Genomic DNA, 26,830 nt, shown 5'->3' on the forward strand with positions numbered 1-26,830 from the left:
CAGTCAATGTACAGTTTTCAGATGCTGAAAAGCAGCTGCATTATAAACAGCCAGCTGGCTGAAGAGAGCATGGCAGATAGTTCATGATGAAAAGTGCTCAATCTCTGCATTCTAAGGCAACACCTTTTTATTTCATAAAATGCAGAATCATCCACAAGCTCAACTTCCAGTAGGTCTTGAATGAGATGTTGATACATTTGAACATCAGGCTCAGAGTTTTTTGTTTACAAAAAAGCATGCCCCTTTAAAAAGACATTTATTTTAAAAAGGCCTTTAAAACAAATATATCATGCAACTAAGTGACAAATTTGACAACGAGCAAATATTTATCTGTGGGCTTGAATTTGTTTTTCAGCAAAGCGTATTTTTGTTTATTGAAATTAGAAATTATTGAAATTAGAAATATTCTATGCCCCAGGAAAAAAAGAAATTAAGGAAGAAATCTGTGTTTCTTTCAAAGTCAACTAAAACTGAGGTTTGGGAAATAAGCAAATATATTTATATTTGAACAAATCTTCAAGAGGCCAATGATTATTGCACTCAAAATAATAGAGTTGCTTTGCAGCTGATATACACAGCCTCTGTTACACACACTTACACACACACACACCAACAACCACAAGACACTTTCTCTTAGGCACTCCTGGCCTAACCAGGAGAAAGAAAGAAAATAGTTTATCCAGCAATGCCCAGCCTGCTCTTCATATACTATGGGTGAATGATATGGCTGCCGAACTGGGTGCTCCATGCCACTTCTACTACGACTTGTGCCCTACTTTGTACAATGAAGATTGAGCAAATGAAAGAGGTAGACACACACACACACAAAATTCCTTTGGCCACAAAATTCTTGCTTGAATGAATGGGTATTACGGAAGATATTTCTGCTCGTGCTTTGAGAGACTTCTGAAGAAAGGAAGTTCCAAAGGCTGGGAGTGGTCACTGAAACCTATCCTTGTGTGTGCTTTCACAGGGCCATCTGGAGCATAAGAGCGCCACTAAGAATTCCTTCTCAGCTAACCACAAAGTTCAGGACAGGACACGTAACACAGCTTGGTACCAATGTTAAACGGTCATAACAAGCATGTTTGCGTTTTATTTTTACTTCCCAAATTTGCACTATTCTTCACTGGGTCAAACCACTTTTCTTTCTCATATTCCTTCATGTGAAAGCCTTCATTTTGCACCACCACCCTCATCTATTATCCAGAATGTCCTGTACTTTTCTGTAACACTGTTATTTAGTTGCTGCTGAGTGCGTAGCCCAAGAAATGCTTCAGCCTTTGCACTCTTTCACTAATGGATTCCTAAGGCATACAGGATGATATGAAGTTGTGGGGAACCTAAGCCGCCGCTGTGGCATATCCATACTGCAGCCAGTATTACTGGGTACGTACCGAAACCCATGTCAAACATTCTGTCGGCTTCATCAAACACAAGGTAAGTGACCCTCTGAAGGTTGGTTGCTTTCTTCTTCACGTGGTCAATCAAACGGCCCTGATTGGAAATATTTAACAGCAGCAAGCTAGTCAGAAAAGCCTGTATCAATGCATCATTCAAACTATGTTACAGTAATTCCTTGGTCACAGTGGTTATACTGTTATAATTGTTGTATTTTAATATTGTTTTTAAGTTGTATTCATTCAACTTGCTTGTTAGCTACCCTGAGCCCGGCCTTGGCTGGGGAGGGCGAGGTATAAATAAAAATTATTATTATTATTATACTGCTCCAACTTTCCCTGATATTGTTTGTGGTCCTTTTTGAACAACAGAGTCCTTAGTGATGGTCTGTGATGGTCAATAGTAGCTGGCCAAGGGCCAAGGAAAGCTCTGAAGGCCACCTTTAAAGGAAGACTCCCAACCAGAGTCCAGTGAGAGGGAAATGGTTTGGTTGTGTCAACAACAGACAAATCCCTCCGAAGCTGCTAACTGCCAAAGCAGTTCCTCTTGCCCTTAGGAATTCTACTCCAGTTTGGATCCACATTTTCTGAATCCAGAAAGGGGGGGAAATGAGGTAGGTTCACATAAGCCACTAACCAAAGAACGAATCACAAGGCATTGTTTTTTATTTAGAACAAAAAGGAAACATATTGCAAGCCATTCTCAGGATCCTGTATCCCTTAGGGCAGCCTTCCACAACCTAGGAATGTTTTGGACGACAACTCCGGCCCCAGCCAGCAACATCTGGAGGGCACTAGGTTGGGGAAAGATGCCTTACAGCAACACAAGTACCTGGAAGAAATACTCACTGGAGTGCAGACAACAATTTCTGCTCCTTCCTGCAGAGCCTTGGCCTGCTCCCACATGCTTCCTCCACCATACACTGCTACGGAGCGTAGATTGTAGGCCTTCCCAAAGCGTTTGCATTCAGCGTGGATCTGAAAGCACAGCAGTTCACAAAATATTGAGAACACTTCTTCAAAAACGAGAAAGACATTTCCATTACATCAAAGAAACAAAGGGACTGCAAAATCCACACTTTCCTGTGGCTACAAGAATACCAAGTAGATTTCTTTTTTGTTATTCTAACTCTCCTTTCCAGTGACTGAATTTTCTTCTGCCTTTTGTACATCAGTCTGGCCATCTTTGTGCCTGTGAATCACCCCTAGAGCTTATCAGGATCCCTCTTTGCTGGCCTCACACCTCACTTTTTCTGTATCTCCTCCCTGTCTTCTTTTGTATCCATCCCAAACGAATTTGCTAGAATAATCACTATACATCACACCATTTCTTTTTTACTTTCTCTTTTCTTTTCTCTCTTTCTTCTCCACACTCCTTTTATCTTGTTGCATCAAAAAGTTTTAATAAAAAAATTACGAGACAGAAGAGGCAGAATTTCAGGGCAGATTTCTAGCACCCCTGTTTTATATGTTGAGTATATCATATGAAAGCAACCAGAGGAAGTATTATTGTGACTGGAAATTGAGCCACTTCCCACCAGGCAGCATAAAAATAACATTCTACTTTTAATAATGAAAATCTTAACGATGAAACAACTGAAGCACAGACAGGCAAGCCTTACTCCCATACCCACTTGCAGCAGGAAGGTGAAGCTGGTGGCGGCCTGACTAGTTTAGTTACAACCAGCCCCCTTTAAAATCTTGATCTCAACACTGAGGGGTGAGCAGTGAATACAGAGTTCCTTCTTCTCTATACCACCTATGTAAGAAGCCCCCCTATGTAAGAAGCCCTCTTTTGACACATAAAGGCTCCAAAATGGGTCTCTGAGACTTACAAAAGAGCAAGGTATTTGAAGTCCTGCATGCATCAAGTCCTGCACCACAATATCTCATTACAACTCCATAGATCAAAGTAAGGGTGCCCTCATTAGTGTGGTAAGCCAGAATGCCTCTCTGCTGAAGCATGGCAATTTTTCTGGAATTGTACCATAGTTCTGAACCTCCCTTTCCTTATAAAGTTACCAAGTAAATGTCAGAAGCTTTCTACCTGAGCTGCTCTTTGGTGACCAAGGTATGCAAGATAGGGTTTTTTTCCAGAAAAGTAAAAATTTCATTACCAACTCATTCCCCATAAAAAACCCTTAATTTTAACTGGTCCCCCCTTTTTTGGTAAATCTCCACATACCATTACCCCCCCTCAACCCAAATTAAAACAACAGCAGCAGCAGCATAACCTCCTCAGACGGATAATCTGTTCCAGGATTTACTTCCCCCCATTTCTTTCCTTGATGCTCCAAACGTTTCTTTACCTGCTGGCACAGCTCTCTGGTTGGACATACAATCACTGCGATGGGACCATCTCCTGGCTCCAGCTCCTTCTGATCCATGATGTGAACCAACATGGGCCAAATGAAGGCTGCAGTTTTCCCGCTGCCAGTCTTTGCAATACCAATCATGTCTCTCCCACTCAGGGCCACTGGAACACCCTGAAGGGGGGGAAAAACCCCACCCACATTTTATATCAAGCAGTTTCCCAAAACGGAGCTGGTGACTCTCAGCTCAGGGTATGGTTTTGAAAATATTAACCTTCATAAAGCCATGAGGATGTGGACCCCAGCAGCTGTAAAAAAAGTCTGTAAATTTTTTTTTTAGCATACCCAAATCATTTCATACTCCACGTGCTCAACTATTATACGGTCAGTTATACCCTAGTCACTTCATCACATCTCCACTTTTAAGAGCTTGTGTTTAACTGGCAATGTTGTTAACTTAATAAACCAATATAAAAAGCAAATACCTAAGCCCATTGTAACCCCAGCATAATATCCAAACAGGATAGGTAAAACAACATAGCATTTTGCTCGTTGCATAAATTCCATTTTTTTAATCAATACCCCACTTGAAAAGACCCAGAGTAGATTTTGTAGTAGTAGTACAAATATTTATGTACTCCCTATGTGTAAATAAACAGTATACCATCACCAGCACTAACACCATTATGAAGTATTCTAGAGGGTTTGCTGGAACCCTGGGGTTAATTATACCCTATGAAGTTAATTCTGTTCCAAGTTGGCTTTATCTTGACATAAAAGTTAACATTCTTATGACGCAAACTTGCAACACAGAATTATTATATGTAATTTTCCTTTTTCTTTTTTTGGAGAAGTTGAGATGCCCAATTAGGCTACAATAAGGGTAGTCAACTTGCCACCCACTAATGCATCTTTCTTGATGATAAAATTTATTTTACCACCCACCAGTGCTCGATGGAAGGAGGATTCAGCTTGTGTTACAGAACCCCCTACTGCCCACCTAGAATCCTGAAATGCCCACTAGTGGGTGGTGGGGACTAGGTTGACTACCCTTGGGCTACAGCTATTCACAGAACTCCTTCCACTGTTTATTATGGTCCCAGTATTTTCCCCTGGGCATTTTAAGTACAGTGGACCCTCCAGATACGAACTTAATTAGTTCCAGGGGTCCATTCGCACCCTGAAAATTACGTAAATAGAGGCGTGCTTCTGTACACGGCACAACTTGAGCCCTTCTACGCATGCGGCAAAACCCGGAAGTATACACTTCCGGGTTTTCCGTGGCCTTAACCCGAAGATTCCGTATCCAAAGGGACACATAAGTAGAAGTACAACTGTTATCTACTTTGCTCTCTTCCATTTTCTCAAGGACTAACTGTAGCTCTAGAGGAGAAATAACAAGATATCAAAGGATAAACCAAGTACCAATAGCCCTTCTGGATAGAGAAAACTTTTTACACTTGTTAAGACAAAAAGGACACCCCTCTGAAATTTCAGGGCATCTTTATCTTTTTTTAAAAAGAGGTTCATTTGGTAGTGATTCTATTGGAAGGAAATTCTTTAGGCTTTTTTACACGTGGTAATTTTAAATATTCAAATCAATTTTATGGCAAATAATTACTGCCTTTACTTCTAAATTAATTAGCTCGCTAACCAAGTTACAAACTGATAACGTTACAACATCTCCCCCACCCCCCAAGAGAAACAGACATGAGAGAAATAACAAAACTATACTTCGTTGGATTACTGTGAACACTGCTATGCAGGACTCACCTGGCATTGGATAGGTGTGGGTTGAGTGTATTCTGATTTCCTAATTTGATGCATAAGTTGCTCATCAAAACCAAAATGAGCAAAACTGCTTCCTGGTCTTGGAGGAGCTGCTCCAGAGACCTAGGGGAAAAGTTTTTCATTAAAACCATGCCTTACACTTTTGAGAGAGATTACTCAATGCACATGCTGATGTAGAGTCTATATGAAAAGGACGTTCACTCAGTTCCAATCTCCAACAATGCTTATTGTGCTAAATCCATGTTATAGGGGTATACCACCCACCTCAAATGATTAGCCTTTCTTGTGTTGAACTGAATTCAACATTCATCTGTGGTAAACACACCTGAAAAGCACAGTGATGAAGGAAATGTCCCAATCTAATTTAAATTAAATTAGACTGGCAGAATAAAATCTTAGAATATGCAGAGCTAGCAAGATTGACAACAAGATTCCGAGACCATAAAGGTAAAGGTAAAGGTACCCCTGCCCGTACGGGCCAGTCTTGACAGACTCTGGGGTTGTGCGCCCATCTCACTTAAGAGGCCAGGGGCCAGCGCTGTCCGGAGACACTTCCGGGTCACGTGGCCAGCGTGACATCGCTGCTCTGGCCAGTGCCAGAGCCGCACACGGAAACGCCGTTTACCTTCCCGCTGGTAAGCGGTCCCTATTTATCTACTTGCACCCGGAGGTGCTTTTGAACTGCTAGGTTGGCAGGCGCTGGGACCGAGCAGCGGGAGCGCACCCCGCCGCAGGGATTCGAACCGCCGACCTTTCGATCGGCAAGCCCTAGGCCGAGACCATACAGATCAAATATTCAATAGAGAGTGGAATATTTACAGAGAATACCTAAAAGAACATTGTAAAAATCTAAATTCTTTGGATTGACCTCTGCATGAAATAAGAGAACTTTACAAAATTAACACAACTGAACAACCTAGGAGAGATACAAGTTAAGTGCGCAGTTAAAAAAAATCACAATTAGGAATCAAAATGGGGGTGGGGATTGGAAGTCATGTTTGAATTTGTTACATGTGAATTTAAATCTTTTTTTTTAAATGAGTGTTGATTTTGATTTGCCTTTTGTTGATTGTTTCATATTATTTTATTCTCTATTTGTTTTGTTTTTAACACCAATAAAGCATTAAAAAAGAAGTGGAGAATGTCCCATGTTATCAGATGCCCATATTCATGGGAGGATTGAGAGCATGCACATCTTATAAAATCCAGAAATTCACCAACTGGGCCTCTACAAATAGACCAACATTAGGTATTTTTGAATGAAAATGAGGGGCTAAATGGAACAAATGACCAGCAATATCTAGCTAGAAGCTTGATCAATCACAGAGGCCAGTGGAGTGAGGAGAATCCCAAGAAGGGGGCTGAAAGCCTGAATGACAACCAGAAGCCTTCCCTACTACCAATCCCCAACAGAATAGGCTGAGGGGGAAAGTGTCCGAACAGCTAACAAGTACTGAAGTACTCAAGAAAGCCTGAAGATGACCAACTGTCAAAACCTGGTTAACAGTTTATGTCTGCTAACTACCATGCCTTTTATGCCTACTGCAACTTTTCTTTTTTCTTCTTCTTTTTATTGACTTAAGAAAATTATACAGACAGAAAACGAAGAAGCCTAAATTAACATTGCCTTCTACCGATAAGAAATAATAACAACTATTACAATAATGAAAATACTAAAAATACATTTACTTTCCCTTTTGAACTTCTCTTCTGGTTACAATATATTACTATTATATAACAATCTATTATATCCTTTGCTGTCCCATTTGTTATTTTATTTCCCAGATTCAACCTAACCCTCCGCTCCTCCCCACTGCTTCCCTTCACCTGTGTGAGATCTTCCCATCATACTATTTTTTTCTAGTTGCTTTAATAAAATAGAATAACATGAAAACTGTTAAATTATACTTCTTTTGTCCTTGCACGCTTAACAATTGCCTATTAAGAGAGCCTGCTGCAAGTTTTCTATGGTACGTCTCCCTACACTGGATCAAACTTTTCCCTCCGTCAAGCCGCATTATTCTTGCAAACCCTCCTCAAGGCGCACTTTTACAAAGCAGTCGCTGAATTGTAGCCATCCCCACTACAAATTAACTCTCCTCTGCACCACTATCTTTGAAACTTAACATACTGGCTCTCTTACATCCTTTCTGCTCTCTTTATCTTACTTGGGTCATAACATCTCTCGGGAGGAACCATGGCACATCTTTGCAAAGGTTCTGTGTTTGTTTATTGCTCGCCACACAGCTGTTATGATCATGTCTGAACAAGAGACAGTCCTCAAAGCAGGACTCATCTTACCCGGAGATTCAGCTTGTGGCGCAGCTCCACCACTTGCTGTGGGGTGAGGCTGGTGATTTCTTCATGCTCGTCGTGGAAATTTTTCTCAAACGGTGGGTATTCAATCTGCAGGACAAATAGTTCATGGTTAGTCAGGGATACCACCTGATCAATGAAAAATTGGTTGCTGCCTCGGCCCAAGTAGCACGCTACCATGGAATGTTTATGAACATTCTTGCTATGTTAACAGTTGTAAGCATAAAGGTAAAGGGTAAAGGGACCCCTGACCATTAGGTCCAGTTGTGACAGACTCTGGGGTTGCGGCGCTCATCTCGCTTTATTGGCCGAGGGAGCCAGCGTACAGCTTCCGGGTCATGTGGCCAGCATGACTAAGCCACTTCTGGTGAACCAGAGCAGCACATGGAAACGCCCTTTACCTTCCCGCTGGAGTGGTACCTATTTATCTACTTGCACTTTGACGTGCTTTCAAACTGCTAGGTGGGCAGGAGCAGGGACCGAGCAACGGGAGCTCACCCCGTCGCGGGGATTCGAACCGCTGACCTTCTGATCAGCAAGTCCTAGGCTCTGTGGTTTAACCCACAGCGCCACCCATGTCCCAGTTGTAAGCATAGCACCTGGCAAACGTGCAGCTCCTGTGAGACATTCAAAGAAGCACTTTGGTAAGGGGAAAACTGACATAAAAATCATGTAAATTTGATTGTCTGGGCTTCTATGCAATGGAAGACTATAAGCACTGGAGCACATATAGTGAGGGTCTCTTCCTCTCTTTGCTTTAGTCAATGTATTACTATTGATTTTTTGATGAACTTAGCAGTGGCACTATGCTACTGATTGCAAAAATTCCCTCACCTCTGAATGATCAATAGGAGGAAGAGGGTCAATGATTTTTTTGGATGGTGCTATTGGATTGCCATCACTGTCATACTCCAGGTTGTCCTCCTCCTCTTCTGGAACCACACCAGCAGTGGGATTTTCTGCCATGTAACGGAAATATGCTTCCTGCAGCAAAACAGAGAAATGTAACTGCATACAAGTGCCAAAGGGGATGAAATGCTATTGTTGTTTTCAGTTAATTACTAGCTGCATTTAGAGATGGTCACTTACCCATACAGAACAAATAACTTTGTCTACTTTAATAGTTCTCTTTTTATCACAGTTAATTATTTGGTGAAACCATAATAAAGAACTAACAAATCGGCTGGTATATTTCGCTTTTCCAGGAAACAGTCAGAAGACCTGAGCTGACCATCTCAAATGTTCAGTTAAAGCCACAAAAGTGTTTTCTGCTATGTCAAAATGTCCGGCCTTCAACACTTCATTTCCAAGACGGGTGGTGTGTGCGTATGTGTCACATTTGCCTGGGCATTACAACCACTGACCTCCAAATCTTTTTCTCTAACGCCGTATTTGTGAATAGGAATGATTGTGGTTACTCAGAAGTGATAGAAAAATACTCTGCACATGCTCAAAATTCTCTTTGTCTTTTTTTACTTTGCATTTACTTCTGCTGACTTCTTGGCTAGATGTCTGCGGCAAGTTAAAAGTCTCCAGGCAACCAAACAAGAAAAAAAAATTCTGAAAACTGGAAGGGTTTTCTTTTAGGTTGGTTAGTCACTTACAGTGCATTGAACAGATGTAGAGCAGGTGCACAATGCATGGATGCCAATGCACAATCAGGAACCTTGACTGTACACTGGCAAGGGAAAACAGGCTTTGGTTCTACCTCCCATCAGCTGATGGGCAATAGAGCCAAAATGTGTTGGAATGGCTGTCCTAGCAAGCTCCCCATGGAGAACTTGCTTACACAACTGATGCTGGCAAAAATGTGATGCCTCAGGTACTTTAAAGCACCATGCAGGGCTCCATCTTAGGGACTGAAACATGTTGAATAACTTGAAATCACTGTGATGTCAGTGATTGACAAGTGAGCAGCCCTGCTCACCTGTCAAATTTGGTCCACGAGGCTCAGATCTGACAAGGATCTGTCCTGCAGCGCAAACAACAAAAATAACAACAAAAAGGTTTTCCACCCTGATCTAGCAGACATACATGATTGACGCTGCAGATATCTACTTTCTTGAACAGGAATTCCCCCAAAGAGTTCTCCTAACAATTATGCGCTCACTTACACAGGACATGATAGGGTTTTTGAAACCATTTTGATATTTTACTATAACTGGGAATGCCCTATGTTCTCTAATTTGAAGATACAGAAAATAAGAAGCTCTTCTTTGTTTTAAAAAGTCAAATTCACATTCAAGAGAGACTCTCTCAAAAAAGGCACCTTCAGCATTTCCCCCAAAATGCAAATTTAACTTGTTAAAAAGGCACACTAATATTAAGTCTGATCAATACATTGCTACGACATTTTCAAGCTGTCCTTCCTCCAAGGAGCTCAGGGGAGTGTACATGGCTCTCCCCTCCATTTTATCCTCATTACAACTTTGTCAAGAGGACACAGATGATTGAAGGCTTAAGAAAAAGCCTAAATAAATAACATTGGGTTGAGAAAAGGACCAGCCAATCCTGAGAGCTTCATGGTCGAGCAGGGATTTGAACCCAAATCAACCACAATAGTTATTGGTGCAATTGGTTGGCATCCCTGTGCAGTATAACATTGTGGCTATCTGGACACCCAGCCGAGAAGGGTTAAAGAGGGGTATTCATTGGGAAAATTCAGGATATCCTGCAATAATCAGGGTGAGGTAGGAGTGGAAATAAATAAATAAAGGAACGAAAGAAGACAGGAAGGGAAAGAAAGGCAGGAAGACATCACTTCATTTACAAATGAACAAGATTTCTATTTTCATTTATTTTTGCTGCACTTTAAATTTAAGCAATCCCTCTCCCCCATCGAGTGGGCTACACACTGTTTCTCAGCTATGTCTCAATCCTACTATGCACATTAAGAAGCACCTTAGATCTTCTTCAGAGTGAAGATGAATGCCTACCAAAGCAACAGTGAAAAATGGTAGCTTCAATAATGTTACATTAAGCCAAAAATTAAATTTCTCTAACTCTATGGCTCATCAGTGGTTCTCAACCTGTGGGTCTCCACATGTTGTTGGACTACAACTCCCATCATCCCTGAGCTCTGGCCTTGCTAGCTGGGGGGGATGGGAGTTGTAGTTCAACAACATATGGGAACCCACAATAGGGACAAATCCAGAGCACTGACTCATGAAAAGTTGCAAAAGCCAGACTTCACGGGGATTGGTAATTATGGATCACTGCACCACGAGGTGTTAAAATCAGTGCAGCTAACTTGTGGCCCTCCGGATATTGCTAAACTACAATTCCCAGTAGCCCCAACCACCGAAGACAATGCTCAGGAATGATGAGAGTTGTAGTTCAGCAACACCTGGACAGCCACAGGTTAACCATCCCTGGGCCACATGCTTCAATTGTGGCTGATGAAGAGACAGGCAGAACCACTTGCTATGGAGACTGATTAGGAGGCAAGGTCAGAGCAGTAACTCATGCAGACATGTAGTGGGCAGATACTTTAGAATGCTCAGGGGACATCAATTAGCCATTCTGTCATGGCACACTAGAATATGCCCCAGAACACAGTTCAGGAATGACTGGGCTGGAAGTTCCAAATTTTGGATAACAGGCATACTTTTATACAAGCATAATAAAGCTGTCTGTCTGCACCAATAGGAGACTCAAAGAAGCACAAGTCCGTGACAAGTTTTAAAAAAGTATGCAAAGTGGCATGGTGAGCTCTAAAACACCTTATACCAGTGATGGCCAAACTTGGCCCTCCAGCTGTTCCTGGACTACAACTCCCATCATCCCTAGTTAACAGGACCAGTGGTCAGGGATGATAGGAACTGTAGTCCCAAAACAGCTGGAGGGCCGAGTTTGGCCATCACTGCCTTATACAGTACTTAAATATTTTCAGGTGTTGCTTATATGGTCCACAGCAATAGCTGTCAACCTTTTTAGACCAGGACCCACTTTTATCATTAAACCTGCACGAGACCTACTTTTATTTTATTTTTATGTCTGTCTTTCTGCTTCCTTCTCCCTTTTTTCACTCCACATCTCCCTTTTAAAAAATAAAACAAAAGCCTAAAAAGCACTGGCTGTGTGCTGATGTGACTCGCCTAAAGTTGACCTGCAAACCAGTTTGGGGTCCTAACTTTTTTATCAACTGGGCTAATGGTCTGATGTATTTAGAAAGAACAGACTCCCCCCCCCCCCCGTCCTCACCAATCTTCTCAGCAAACAAAAATAGATCTGCTTTATTTCAAAGGATATCAGAAATGTGTGTATGCACTCATTGATTACTGTTTTGTAATAGATAGAAAGGTTGCGTAGAAAACTCACTTGATCATCTTCCTCTTCAATATCATCGCGTATACCCCTGGAAAAATAAGCAGAGAAACAAAACTTCCCTGCAAATGTTCCACATACCCAGCTCCATACATTCAATCTGATTAGTGCCAATATAATGAAACACTGACAACATTCAGGAGCAACCAAACAAAAAACAAAAGAACACGAACATCTTATGTTCCAACCCACCAGGACCTGCCAAATTATGAAGAGTAAAATTGACTGAATTTTAGATCTATGAAGTGTGACAGAAAAGCTGTTTCACAGAACTATATAGCTGAAGACAACGAGGGAGGTAACCTCAACACCCTGCTCCAAGGAAAAGTCATCTATACACCAGCCCCTCAGAAATCAACCCTCATAAATTCAGATCACAGCCTTCAGGGAGGTTCAGAAAGGCTTAAAGATCTTAGCATGGCAAAATCTTCAAATATCCCAGCAGAAATAATGCAAGATGATCCCATGCTTCTTCTCAGTCTCTCACTTGTTTCAATGGGGCTGTGATATAAAAAAAAACTTACTTTGTATTTTTTCTTTCCTTGTCTTTGTCTTCCAATCTCTTCATGTCTCTAGCAGCTTGATCCTAATGGGTCACAAAAGAAATGTAACATTGCAATGCAGCACATTCCCCTATAAAATTCCTATGACGCTGGAGCTCATAGTGCTATATGCAATGGAATACAGCAACCTGGTGAGGGATACCAACTGCCAGGAGAGAGGCGGCTTCCTTTTCTTACTCTTCCTATCATATTATTTAAAGGGTTTTTCAGTGCATATCACTGTATCTCAATACAAAACCATAGGTTCAAGGTGCTGGTATTGTTGCACAAAGCCCTATATACTGGGATACCTAAAACATCACCACATACCCTACTGATCAGTGTGCTGCAGGAGAGGCCATCCTGCAGATACGATCCTATTAGGAGATCTGTTCTGCATGAATGTGAGAATTGGGACATTAGTGTAGTGACACCTGCCCTTTCACCGTACATATCTACTGGCTCTTCAGCACTTGCTAAAGACATTCCCTTTCCCAAAAGACTTCTAAAATCTTTATCTCAGTTGCTATCTGACCTAGATCTCAACTGATTTTATGTGTTGTTGTTTCAAACTGTTTCTATTTTTATAGTTATTTTCAAAAAACGTTTTTTATATACAACTGTTTTTAAACATGTTACTCTTTCGTATATGCCATTATATTGTAAATTGCTTTGAAATACCTCATGGGAAGCAATTTGTAAATGAAACAAGTAATTAAATGGTAGCAGTAGTAGTTTGAATCCCTTCCCGATTGTTATGAACAGGAGTTCGACTTGTACTTCTCAGACTAAATTATGAATGTATGAAGTGGCGAAATCAACACTGCTGAATTCCCTCCTGAGAGGCAACTGAGAGGCACCTAATTGCTGTTGTTGTTGTTGTTGTTGTTGTTGTTGTTGTTGTTGTTGTTGTTGTTGTTATAATTTATTATTTATACCCCACCCATCTGGCTGGCTTTCCCCAGCCACTCTGGGCAGCTTCCAACAGAACACTAAAATACAATAACCTATTAAACATTAAAAGCTTCCCTAAACAGCTTCCCTTGTTCTGTTCTGTTTGTCCTTGTCTTTACTTTCATGCTTGCTTATAGGGCAACAGCTGGCTATTATGGATTTTTTCACTGGTTTGCTACAAACTACCTCAGATACCCTACAACAGAAGACAGATTTAAAATATTTTAAATTAAAATAAATACAACCAATAACATTTTTGTCCCATCTTCAGAGGTGCTGACTGTTATTCTCCTTAACAGTCATTTTTGGTGCATCTCAAAGCCACAAAATATCGGCAAGGCATAAGGAGAAGGTAACTTACCTCCACCTCTGCCATGAATGCCTCCAATGGGTCATCTTCGCTGTCTGAGTCAGGTGGTTTGGAATGGAACTGCTGCCGAGTGGGGGAGTTCTCAGCGGGAATGTATGGCAAGTCAACGTTATTGGAATCTTCCTCCTCATCCTCAAAGTACCTGAAAATTCAGAGAGGAGGTGACACTGGGAAGAATCAAGTCAACACATAAGCAGGCTTATAAGAAGGGGAAACCATTTGCTATCACACAGAGCCTAACACTGGACAATATTTTAGGAATTTTTAAAAAGAGATTTTTTTTGGGGGGGGGGGCACAGAACTAAAGAACAAACTCCATCTCTCAAATATCCACTCAGAGTTGTCTGGCAGCCTAATTTAGCTGTTGTCATGCAACTTTTATCTGGACTCTGGCTAGTCTTACGCTTGAGATGTCAGCTGTAAAACGGCTTAAGGCATGGGTAGGCAAACTAAGGCACAGGGGCCAGATCCGGCCCAAATGCCTTCTAAATCCGGCCCACAGACAGTCCGGGAATCAGCGTGTTTTTACATGAGTAGAATGTGTCCTTTTATTTAAACTGCATCTCTGGGTTATTTGTGGGGCCTGCCTGGTGTTTTTACATGAGTAGAATGTGTCCTTTTATTTAAAATGCATCTTTGGGTTATTTGTGGGGCATAGGAATTCGTTCTATTTCCCCCCCCCCAACAGAGTCCGGCCCCCCCCACAAGGTCTGAGGGACAGTGGACTGACCCCCTGCTGAAAAAGTTTGCTGGCCCCTGGGCCTTATGCCATCCACTGTAACACTTCTTCTCACATATTATCAGGTAATACAACTACATCTGCCCTATTAAAACAAATCACTGCAAAACTTTGGGCAACTCATTTAATGGGGATACAAGTGCAAAAGGAGGGCAACTTACGCATTCTCCTCATCAAAGTTTGCTCGCTTTGATCCAATCTTGTAAAAAGAAGGCAGCTGTGGTGGCGGTGTCTTTCCAAACCCAGCTGAACCAGGGGCTCCGAAAGCACTGTGGGACTGTTGAGGGAGTTTTGGCTCTTCCTTCTTCCCCGTGGATATGGAGAAGCCACCGAAACCAAAGCCCCTCTTGGTGCCAGGGCCACCTTTGTTCCAATTCATGGTGTCAGCAATGCGTCTGAAAAAGATGAAATGACGTACTAAATATAAAGCCTCTGCCCATTTCAAAACAGTCCTCAAATGAACAAAACCCCATGGGCAACTAGCATAGAATTAAATAGGAAAGTCTGACTTAGAAAGATGAACAAAGCACCATTTATTTATTTATTTTGGTAAAAAATGCTCCCCCAAATATCAATCATAGCAGTTGATTGCACTGACCGGCAGCAGCTACTTTTAAAAGATGAAAATGGGTATTTCTAATATAATAAATAATAATAATAATAATAATAATAATAATAATAATAATAATAAATTTTATTTATATCCCGCCCTCCCCGGCCGAAGCCGGGCTCAGGGCGGCTAACAACAGTCTAATAATCAAACAATCAAATAATCAAACATTTTAAAAACATTTCATTATAAAAATTAATTAAAATCAAATTGGTGGCAACCGTTAAGCAAAATTCTGTGCAGGTTGCCAGAGGAGGGAGTCAGGCTGCGCCCTAACCAAAGGCCTGGTGGAACAACTCTGTCTTGCAGGCCCTGCGGAAAGATGTCAGGTCCCGCAGGGCCCTAGTCTCTTGTGACAGAGCGTTCCACCAGATTGGAGCCGCAGCCGAGAAAGCCCTGGCTCTAGTTGAGGCCAGCCTAACCTCTCTGTGGCCTGGGACCTTCAGGATGTTTTTATTTGCTGACCGTAGGGCAGAATAAAACTCCTTTACTCCAATGCAGATATTTTGTTTACTGATAGAAGCAGACTACCTTTTAAAGGCTTAATATCCATTCAGGTCAATTCTACTGTTTAATCATTTCTGTTTACCAAGAAAAGATATAATCTGCATTCAGATGGCAAAGAGTCCTAAATACATTTAAATATATGTAATACAATCAACTGCACCCTACTTAATATCTGTGTGGGTGACACTAATAAAATGTGGCAACTTTATGCATTAGAGGTTTTGTTTTTAACAATGAATTCAGGCTATCTTCTGGAATAAATATTTTTATTTAAAATTTCTGCAAGCTATTTATCCCTTAAAGGACAGTAGGCAATTGAAGTGTGAAAAAGAACCCCTGCTTCATCAGCCCTGAGCTTACTAACAAGAACATTCACTGCTATTCATCTCAAACCAAATCATAAATAATATATAAATGCTTTTGGGGGCTTTTTACTACCAAAGAAAAATTCCAGTGTATCTCAAGGCAGTAAAATGTCCCAAAGCAAATCCATCTGCGTAGCGCTTGAATGAAGACACTTAACAGAGCAATCCAAACACACCTACCGGAGCAGGTATGAATGGACAGAGGTGTTCCTTGGCTTAGTTCTGCAGGTCACTGCTGTTGGAGGAGCTCCACTGTTAAGGAGTGCTCCAATGCACCTGGCCAGAGAGTAGGTGGGCAGGCAGAACCTTCTGGTGGTAGCATTCCTGCCCACAGTAATTCCCAAAATGGGGAATTTCAGGGAAAGGGGCTGACCTGCTGCCATCATGTGACAGTCATGTGTCCAATCTGGCCCTCTTTGCTACAGCAGCCTGGGTGAAGGCACAAGGAACAGGTACACTTCCCTGCCCCCGAATGGTGAGAATGGCAGGGTTGTGGAAGTGGCTTATCGCTCCATCAAACCTCACCACCGACCGCCAGGAGTTTGGATGTATACCCTGGATCATTTTTGTTTGGGGGAAAAACCATGGGACTTTTTTTTTTTTAATACATTGGCTGAAAAACACCAACCCACCCACCCAAATGGCAAAAATCAGCAGACTACTTTGATATTTTATGACCCATACTTTTTTTGGTTGTCAAAATAAGAGCATCTGTTTCACTAGATCAGTTAGTTGGAACTTATGTTCTTAAAGATGGATTTGTTACACTGGCTGATGAAAAAGCACCCCAAATGCAAAAACCCATTGATTTTCTAATGCACTTAATGACTCACTTGCTGGAATTTGAGGACATTGTTTAATGCTGCGCAGGTGCTGTCCTAGGAGTACACTGTAGGTTTACTTCTGTGTATAAAATGAATGCAATGAAAAGTGCAGCCCTGGAAGGATTTTGTCTTAAATCTGTGGAAGAGATTTGGTTCAGCTCTTACAAACTCTACAATGAATGCACATACGTGTCTAATATACATATTTTCATTGGGGATTTTTATCACGTGGATATCTGATGCTTTGAAAACTATTTGTGTCTAAGTGCCACAGTCATACAGTCCACCTGAAAAAGTTAGGGTAAGAGAGAACAGCCTTGGAAGAGGAAAAGATACATGCTGTGTTTGCAGGTATAAAAACAGGGAGCAGCCCTACTGGGAGATAGAGAATAAAATAGAGAACTGAGGCAGCTGGATACTGTACTTTATAAATATGCACTATTATTGTTTACTTAGCCACTTCCATTGAAAACCACTTGACACTTCTTTTTCAAATTTGTCTTTCAATTCAAAACACTCTGTCCTTTTCTCCAGACATCAATGCAGCCAGGATACATGGGGCAGACTGACTTTTTCGAGGCCAGCCAGTAAGTTTCTTAGCCTTTTTCGAGGCCAGCCAATAAGTTTCTTAGACTCAGTCTGCTGCATCCAGGTCCACCAGCAATCATATACTGGTTCGTAGCTGTGCATTGGCTTGAGCGTTTGAAGCCATTGCCACAACGCATCTACTATAATGGTGACCAGAGCTGGCAGCTGTAGGTGGTTTGTAGGGTTCATAATCCAGACACCTGTGGATTACGTGTCTTCCTTGGCCCCTTCCAGTCCTATTCTTCTATAAATGTTACCTTCAGTTTTACAAATACAGCCAGCGCCGTCGTGGAAAGGAAGCGAAAACAAAAGCACGGCAGCTAAAATTTGGGGTTCAAGCCCCACTTGCATGCCATGCCCACTCGGCAGAGGACTTTCCACCGTGCTCAGTGGGCTGACTTCTGAGAAAAGCGTGCACATGTACACGCTCGCTCCGAGTCAGGCACACAAATACAATGGTACCTCAGGTTAAGTACTTACCGTATTTTTAGCTCTATAAGACGCACCTAGTTTTTGGAGGAGGAAAACAAGAAAAAAAATATTCTGAATCTCAGAAGCCAGAATAGCAAGAGGGATCGCTGCACAGTGAAAGCAGCAATCCCTCTTGCTGTTCTGGCTTCTGGGATAGCTGTGCAGCCTACATTCGCTCCATAAGACGCAAACACATTTCTCCTTACTTTTTAGGAGGAGAAAAGTGAGTCTTATATAGCAAAAAATACGGTAATTCGTTCCAGAGGTCCGTTCTTAACCTGAAACTGTTCATAACCTGAAGCACCACTTTAGCTAATGGGGCCTCCCGCTGCTGCCGCACCGCCGGAGCACGATTTCTGTTCTCATCCTGAAGCAAAGTTCTTAACCCCAGGTACTATTTCTGGGTTAGCGGAGTTTGTAACCTGAAGCGTATGTAACCCGAGGTACCACTGTAAGAAAAAGCGGCTCTGATCCTGTTGCCGTCCCCCCCCTGGCCCTTTCAACGGGCGAGGTCTTTTGCTATGTCAACAGAGGACTGGAGGCTGCAAGTGTGGAGGAGGAGGAGCAGCAAAAGGGCGGCCTTCAGGCTCGGAATCCCAAGTGTACGTCCGAAGATATTCCGATAATACCACCTGCCTACTTACCCTCGGTAAGGGCCGACGGCTGTGTCTGGAGACAGGAGGGCACGTCGCCTAGGAATGGGAAGAGAGAGAGAGAGAGAGAAATCAGGTCCCCGAGGCCTCCGTAGCCCAGCTAGGCCTCAGCCCCGCCCCCTCCTCCTCTCCCTTCATATCCAGGCAACCCAGCAGGGGGAGGGGCGGCCCGGGGGCCTCTTTCCAGCCCCTCTTCTCCCCCACTGCCTCCTCTCCGCTTACCCGCCGCCTCGTCAGACCCTCGCGCGGCTTCCTTCCCCTCCTCCTCGGCCGCCTTCCTCCCTCTCTACCCGGTTACTACGGAGAAAGAAAACGGGGCGCGACGTCGGGGGCCGCGACGCGATGACGCCATCGCGCACAGCGCGGCAGGCGACGGTCCTCTCTCCGCGCCTTGGCGAAGGGGCCTTTCGCTCCTCCGCGCGCGCCCGGGTGACGTCGCGAAGGGCGGGAAACCGTTAGAAGAAGCCCGTGGCGGGCACGGACCCTAGAGGGAAAAAGTGCTAGAGTGACATGCGAGCCTGATTTTTTCCCCCATAAAGTTATTACTGTAATAAACACACACACACACATACACAATTATTAGTAGGAGAGATGGGATAGAAATAATGATGATCAAGTATTCCAAAAGGACTGGAGTCAATTTATAAGATATTTGAAAGATTATTGTAAGCAAATAGCATCACCAGCAGGGTTGTCTGAAGACTTGTAATGAGAATTTTTATATCTATTTTCATTTAAATTTTGAGCTATTTTGTAATGAGTGTAATTAGAATTGGAAAACGTACACAATGCAATGATATAAAGGTTAATTTTGAAAGCCCTGAGGCAGGAGGGAAGGAAGTCGATAGGCTCTAAAGAGCCAAAGTGGTAAAGTGGATAATGATGATGTGAATGTATAATATTAAATGGAAAATAAATTATATATATATATATATGAATGAAATAATGAATCAGTATCATGTTACTGTCTCCCATCTAGCCCATCTTGTTTAGCATTACATACATTGACTGGCAGCAGTACTGTATTCCAGCTCATGGGCATAGCCGGGGGGACAGGGAGGGGCAGCTGCCCCCCAGTCAATAAAACTACATAGCTGAGCTTCTGCCCCCCCCAACAAAAGGCCTCTTTCCCCCCCCCCAAAAAAAAATCCTGGCTATGCCCATGTTCCAGCTGGAGATGCCAGAGATAAAGTCAAGGACCTTTTGCACGCTAGGCATGTGTTTTACTACTAAGTTACAGCTTGGGGTTAGTAACAGTGGATTGAATTCTAGGGCTGCTGTAAGACATGTTTCTCACTGTTGGCACACATATCCGCTCATCCCAATAAAATGGGAATAAGAACTACACAAGGCCTCTGGATATATTTGAAAGGGTATAGTGTGTGGTTGTTTTTTAAAGGAGTAGACCTGTCATATTATTAATAGTAGGGCTATGAAGCTTTTTTTCCTTTTCTATTTCCTGGCACCTTAATGATTATGGCATAAGCTTTTGTGTACTACAGTCCACTTCATCAGCTGAAAGTTTATGCTGTAATAATAAATGTGTTCGAGCCTCAAGTCTTGCGGAATTTCCCGGACATGTGTGTGTGTATTTATTTATTTTTGGGAGATTTGGCAACCCCAGCCCACACCAGAGCATGTAGAAAGTATTCTCTCCCCCCACCACCCATCCCTTTCTGGAAGTGTCTCAACCAGCTTCTCACACGTTTCTGGAGGAAATAACAACAACAACAATAAAAACAACCCTTGTGCCTTCCTTTCGCCATTGCAGAGTAAAAAACAACAACAAACCCTCATCAAGGTCCAAGAGATTTTATCAGCCTCTGCAGCCGCTTGGGGGGGGGGGGACGGGGGACAGATGCAGGGCTGGATTTAGGTTTGATGAGGCCGTAAGCTACTGAAGGTAATGAGGCCCTTTCTATGTCCAGCTGTCCTTTGTCAACAACAAATTGTCGCTGTTTCTTGTGTTGAATATATGCTGTATGGTAATTTATGGACCTAATAGTAACAAAATATGTATTTTATCAAAGTAATTGCTGAACTGAAATACAATGAAGAAGTATATAGTTAAATACAATTAAGAAGTATATTAATAGTGAAATAATTATTAAGCTCTAACTTAAAACGATTTTTTATTCATAACTAAATAATGCAAACACCCTGGCATTTGGCTATAACAAAAGTTCCTTTAGAAACGCAATTTTTAAAGACTCATAATCTAGTCCCTAGGAACTTGCTATAACATGAAATAATAGGTGTAAATATATGAATGCAAACTACTAATAATTTTAAATAGCAGAATGTAGGCACCCTATATATAGAAATGAACAAACCAGTGATATTTTAGGGAACAGGCAAGCAGATGGGGCCCATGACTTACATCATAGGAGCCTACACAACACAAAACACTGTTGCTGTATGTAGGTTTGATTTGATTTGATTTTTATCTTGTGTATTTTGGAAATGTACATCCAGTTCCCCCCCCTTTAATTTTTTTGGGGGCCCCAAGAAGGTGAAGCCCTAAACTATAGCTTGTTTAGCTTTTAAGTAAACCCGGCACTGCCCCTTTCCCTAACCCCGAAGGGAAGCGGGGCAAAGGCCTCCAAGTCCGCCCCGCTCCCAGCCGCTCCTCCTCCCTCCGCCTCTCACCTTTCTTTGGCCTTCAGGCGAGGGGCGCCTGCGCAGACTTACGCAACTCGCGTACCTTACGGGAGGAGGAGGAAGAAAACCGCGAGCGTAAAGTCCGGCAGGCAGGCAGGCGAGCTGGGCCTCGGGAACGTCGTTGTAGCGGCAGCGCCGGCCTCAGGTACCCCGGGGTTGCGCCGGGTGGGTCAGTTTGAAGGGTTCGAGGTACGGGGAGAGGGGCGAGGGCTAAGGGGAGTCCGCTGGGCCCTTCTCTCGCCCTCCCAGGCCTCTGGCTGGTTCCTAAGCGAGTCAAAAGCGGCTCCATAGGGGTAGACAGTTGGCTGCCCCCTTTCGAGGCCTGGGACGAAATCTCCTTTGGAATTTGTAGGTCGGTGTCCAGGACACGTGTGTACGTACGACACGTGTGTAGCCGACCCCACCCCGGTCGTGGGAACGGTGTTGAAATAACTGTTTCGTTAGCTGCTTCTGCTGCCGCTGTTACAAGGAAAGGTGTTTAGTTTTTTTGTTTCCTCCCCCCCCCCGTTCTCTTTTATTGTACTTAATTATTATTTACAGTGCTTTTCAATTGAGGGTTGCTTGCAAGCTGCCCAAGGTTGCTTTTGTTTTTATTGCTGGGTAGCTATATAAATAATAAAAAGAGGGGGTTATAGAAGCAGAGATTGGCTACTAAGGTTGTGGAATCGGTTGTTTATCTTGATGGGGGAAGGGAGTGTGTGTGTGTATGCAACACACGTGTGTGTTCATTGGGAGAGGACAAAATATCTTAACAGTACGGCATAGAGATAGGGGGAATGCTGTTTTATGTCACATAGCTCAGATGGCTCTCTCATAGGAGCTCTTGGAGTTCCTGCAGCTCCGTGTGTGGGAATTTTGTGACCTGTTTGGTAAAACATGGTGGAAAAATCCAAAGTACATAATCTCTTATACGCTTAGAAAATGGATGCTGGCTTCCTGGAATTCAACAGCATAATTTTTTCTTTTTTCCAGCCTCCGTTTTCTTTTCACCTGACAGTATACAGTGCTTGTCCAAAATCACTTAATGTGGCTTAGTTTTACCTGCTAAAGCTCTTTAACTACCTGCCATACTCAGATTTGGAATTAAAAACCACTGGAGGGAAGAGCACATTTGTGCTCCTGGTTGGCCACTGTGAGAACAGCATGTTGGACAAGATGGCCTGATCTGACAGGCTTTTATTCTGCTCTTAAAAGGGACAGATAATTTCCTGGTGCATGCTTGGGAATGGGGATACTACTGCTTGGGGTGGAGTGGGGAGACTTTTTCAGCAAAATTGAGTATAGTTCTGAAAGGGTACAGTTTTAAATCAGGCTTGGATAAACCTATTTTGTTTTTTCCTACAATCCAGTGGTTCACCAGCTCGAGTTTGAGGTGAAATGATAGCTAGGATAGAAGAGCCAGATACAGAGATATCTGCTGCTCCTAGGATGTATGTATGTATGTATGTACAAGCCAGTGAGCTAGGCTGCTGTTATAACTAGAGTAGCCTTCTCCAACCCCAACCTGGTGTCCCCTCTGGGTGTTTTAAACTGCACCTCCCATTATCACTAATTCCACCATGCTGCCTGGTGTTGATGGCAGGGGTCCAAAACATTTGGAGGGCACCAGGTTGGGGCACACTGGACTCAAATTGCCCCTTGCCCGTGAAGCTCACTGGTTGACCTCCTTTTTTAAAAAAATAAAATAAAACTTTAAAATCTTTACATATAAATTCCAGCTTTTCAATTGCTTATACATTTCTTAAACTTTCCGCCTTTCCTTTTGTGTTGTTCTTAATCCCATCTCATTCATTCTATTAGACATTTCACCTAACACATACATATTCTTCTTTTTCAAATACTATCATTTTTCTTCAGCTGCTCATATTTTGAATGCTGCTCACAATTTCATCTGATTACGATATTTTTTTCAGATATTCCAAAAGCTTGTTGACCTTGAACTGGTCTCTCCCTCTCTTTCAAACCTTTCAGGGTTTTTGTGAGAGCAGACAGAATTGGTGGGAAATCTACAGCTAACCTATGCATCGGGGTTTCTGACAGCCTAGTTTGGTGGAAGGCTTTTTGATGTTACTGTGTTAAACAGTTGCAGGTCAGAAACTCCTACTGTGATCGTCAGGTAATCTATCTGAAGAGCTCAGTCTTACCTTCCACCTGTGCCTTCTCTAAATAGATAGGTATTTTAGTAGGAAGACCAGAAGTACCAGGCATATTAAGGGTAGGGTGATTTTATTTTATTATTTATTTCACAAAATTTGTACACCCATTTTGTCATAAAAGCCCAACACTCCGCCCTCAGCCCCAGCTTATTTATCTCCCTAACCTCCCTACACAGGTGGCGCTGTGGGTTAAACCACAGAGCCTAGGACTTGCCGATCAGAAGGTTGGCGGTTCGAATCCCCGCAACGGGGTGAGCTCCCGTTGCTCAGTTCCTGCTCCTGCCAACCTAGCAGTTCAAAAGCACGTCAAAGTGCAAGTAGATAAATAGGTACCGCTCCGGAGGAAAGTCAACAGCGTTTCCGTGTGCTGGTCTGGTTTGCCAGAAGCAGCTTAGTCATGCTGGCCACATGACCTGGAAGCTGTATGCAGACTCCCTTGGCCAATAAAGCGAGATGAGCGCCGCAACCCCAGAGTCGGTCACGACTGGACCTAATGGTCAGGGGTCCCTTTACCATTAACCTCCCTACAAGCAAGCAAGCAACACCTCCTGCGTGTAACCTGTTCCTACTCATCCTTCTTCAATCATCTTCTGGTCGTGGGGAAAGGGTTGAACAGGAGAGGGAGGTGTGGAAGTCTTGACGCTATGCCAGCCTGACCTCTCTCTCACTGCTCTTCATTCTCCTATCCTGTAGCTTCTCCTGCCTCTGACTCTTGCCTCCTGGCTGTTACAGACTCCCCCAGATCACTGATCCCTCCTTCTTAGTCGTTCTCTGCAATTCCCCTTCTCCCGGTTGCCCACTCATCGGTATTCAGCCACCACTCCTTAGTGTCCAGCCCAGTCCCTGATAATGGCCAGGCAAGTAGAGAGACTGGGATACATTTTTAGTTTGAAAGCAGCTGTTGCTCTGCACACTTGAGTCAATTTGGCATTCAGAGAGTGTGTGCCAAAAGCACTACAGCAGCCTATATCTCCTTCATGCATCCTTTTTTATTTCCCAAGCCTGCCTGCTTATAAAACGTAGCTGATGGATGGAAGCGCTCTGGCTGCTCTTGCTAATTTTAGATTGCCTAACCTAGATTGCGTTCCTTTTAAGGAGCTACTCCTTGTAACTGTGGAATATGGAAGGCTGCGGTGTTGCAAGCGGCAGGTACTGACAACAGGCATTGACAGTGTCAGTCTGTAACATAACCCTAACAAGGACCTCAGCTCCCAACGATACTGTGATGTGAGATTTGCAAATGGGTGCAATTTGTTTTTTATTGATTGCTGTCCAAAACAGCAGTCTTCTTCCAGCAGCAAATGGAAACTTCCCAGTGCTACACAGTAATTTACTAACTATACTGAGAAGTGTTATATGAGTTATGAACGATGGCAGTTGCTTGTACAGCAGGTGAGCTGTATTGTAACTAGGGTGGATTTGATTTAAATCAAATCTATTTAAATCACTTCTCAGTAAGACTTGATTTAAATCACAAGCCAGTAAGGCTTGATTTTAAATCTTTTTTTTTAACAGAAAGACTCATTTTTGCTGGTATAATTTAATATTTACAACCGGATGAAGGTTTCGTTTTTGGAATAATAAATTTTCAGAGTAATTTTTACAGTTATATCAAAAATTTGATTATACTATTAGAAATACATTGACAGATAATGATGAAATTATTGTGAGGTTTAATAAGTTAGCTGTTTATATTTGGACAACTTTTCTGCTGTACTTTATTGGAAGGAGAAAAATAATCCTTTCCTTAATAACAATTTAACAGTTTATTTAACTGAAACAATAACATTATAGCATATGTATCCATGTTTGTTAACTGGTGTGGTTAAACAATTTAAAAAAAAACAACCACCTTAGACTGAGTTTTAGTACACATGAAAAACTTAAAACACATCCTTACTTCCTGATGAATAGCCTTTGGACTATAATGTAACTTAAAAAGAAAACTATCTTTAGAAAGATTTTTCCTCCAAAAGCATTTCATTTTAAAAATCCAATTTAAATAAAAAAACTGGTTATTTATTTATTTTTAAATCATTGATTTTTATCCACCCTGATTGTAACATAGGCATAAGTTCTATATAGTGAAGTCCAACATTGGTCTGGTTCACACATAGTGCTTTTTTAACTATAGTTAAACAATCGCTTAGTATTGTGAGCTAACTGTGTCCAGAGGCTTATATATGATTTGTTTACTGCCCGCAAACCACAGTCTGAAGCCATGGTTTTTTGTTGACTTAGAAACATTGGTTTCTTTTATCCATGGCTTGAACCAAGCAGTCTTCCTTAACTAACTATGGTTTATTTGGCATCCCATCCCACACTTGCCAAGCTACAGCAAACGAGAGCAGCTGCAAAATAAACCAAATTTTGGAGAAACAAGCCATGCTTTGTTTGATCACAACTTGTTAACTCAAGGTTTGTTAAATAAATTATAGCTTATCATTATGTGCAGATCAGGCAATTGTCTGTTGGACATTTTTAGCTTAGCCTCTCAATAAACTTTTGACAAAGTCAATCATTTCCTTAAGTAAACTTTTCCACCATTTGCATGCCACATGTATGCGTGTGGGTTGATTGGTGACTGTCATCCTATATACAATCTTCTATTGGAGGTTGCACTTCTTAGCTGTGACTGCTAAACAGAATGGAGTCTCCAGACACTGTACTTCTGAATACTAGACGTTTGGGATCAGTAACGGGATGGTTTTTGACTTCATGCTTTGAAAAACATAGTCTCCCATAGTCATTTTGCTGATCACTTTTGAAAAAGAGGGGTTGAACTATATGGATACTTTGGTAACCCAGCTCTTAAATTAGATAGTTTGCAATCCTATACCCATTTACCTGAGAGTAAGCCCCACTGAACTCAAGGGGACTTACTTCTGTGCAGACAGGCATTGATAGCACTATCAGTACACAAAAGGTGGGTAGTCCAAACCAATGATTGGCAGACCTGTCACCCTATGGTGACAGAAAGGAGAACAAGCTCAAATTCTAGTGTGTTCAGGAAGAGGTTTTGTCCTTCTACCCTCTGAGTAGTCTCTTTCTTCTTTTATATCTGAGTAATTGAGAAGTGTGGTGCAATGCTACTTCTGTGTAACTAAAAAGAAACTTAGGGTGTGGCTCTCCCCCTCCCCTGTAATTTTTTGTTCAGTTTTTGTTATAACAAATCAACAACAGATTTAGTACACCTATTCAAAAACAGAGGGTAACAAATTAGCAACAGATTTAGTAGTACAGTA

The 26,830-nt window shown here is 42.3% G+C and overlaps 2 protein-coding genes across 5 annotated transcripts in view; one reads left to right on the top strand and one right to left on the bottom strand.

Annotated features, from left to right (window-relative positions):
- The window catches only part of DDX42 (DEAD-box helicase 42), a 27,197-nt gene extending 8,065 nt beyond the window's left edge, over positions 1 to 19,132 (bottom strand). The window contains exons 1-13 of one of the 4 annotated variants that reach the window (XM_079949385.1): positions 18,991 to 19,132; positions 18,760 to 18,807; positions 17,066 to 17,135; positions 14,912 to 15,145; positions 14,003 to 14,153; positions 12,670 to 12,731; positions 12,140 to 12,176; positions 8,654 to 8,803; positions 7,805 to 7,909; positions 5,486 to 5,605; positions 3,710 to 3,886; positions 2,250 to 2,378; positions 1,398 to 1,497 (exon numbers count right to left, since the gene is read on the bottom strand). In XM_079949385.1, coding sequence (XP_079805511.1) covers positions 1,398 to 1,497; positions 2,250 to 2,378; positions 3,710 to 3,886; positions 5,486 to 5,605; positions 7,805 to 7,909; positions 8,654 to 8,803; positions 12,140 to 12,176; positions 12,670 to 12,731; positions 14,003 to 14,153; positions 14,912 to 15,145; positions 17,066 to 17,085 — 1,285 coding nt within the window. In that variant the 5' untranslated portion in view covers positions 17,086 to 17,135; positions 18,760 to 18,807; positions 18,991 to 19,132. Of the gene's footprint in view, positions 1 to 1,397; positions 1,498 to 2,249; positions 2,379 to 3,709; positions 3,887 to 5,485; positions 5,606 to 7,804; positions 7,910 to 8,653; positions 8,804 to 12,139; positions 12,177 to 12,669; positions 12,732 to 14,002; positions 14,154 to 14,911; positions 15,146 to 17,065; positions 17,193 to 18,759; positions 18,808 to 18,990 lie in introns of those variants that run through there. The other 3 variants (XM_079949384.1, XM_079949386.1, XM_079949387.1) reach the window with 3 other exon arrangements.
- Positions 19,133 to 21,437: 2,305 nt separating this feature from the next.
- Positions 21,438 to 26,830, top strand: part of CCDC47 (coiled-coil domain containing 47) — a 28,134-nt gene continuing 22,741 nt past the window's right edge. Inside the window, exon 1 of the mRNA XM_079949925.1 lies at positions 21,438 to 21,574. The gene's annotated coding sequence lies outside the window, so the exon portion shown is untranslated. The remainder of the gene's footprint in view (positions 21,575 to 26,830) is intronic.

The sequence above is a fragment of the Podarcis cretensis genome, assembly GCF_951804945.1.
Source record: "Podarcis cretensis genome assembly, chromosome: 13".
Taxonomy (NCBI): Eukaryota; Metazoa; Chordata; class Lepidosauria; order Squamata; family Lacertidae; genus Podarcis; species Podarcis cretensis.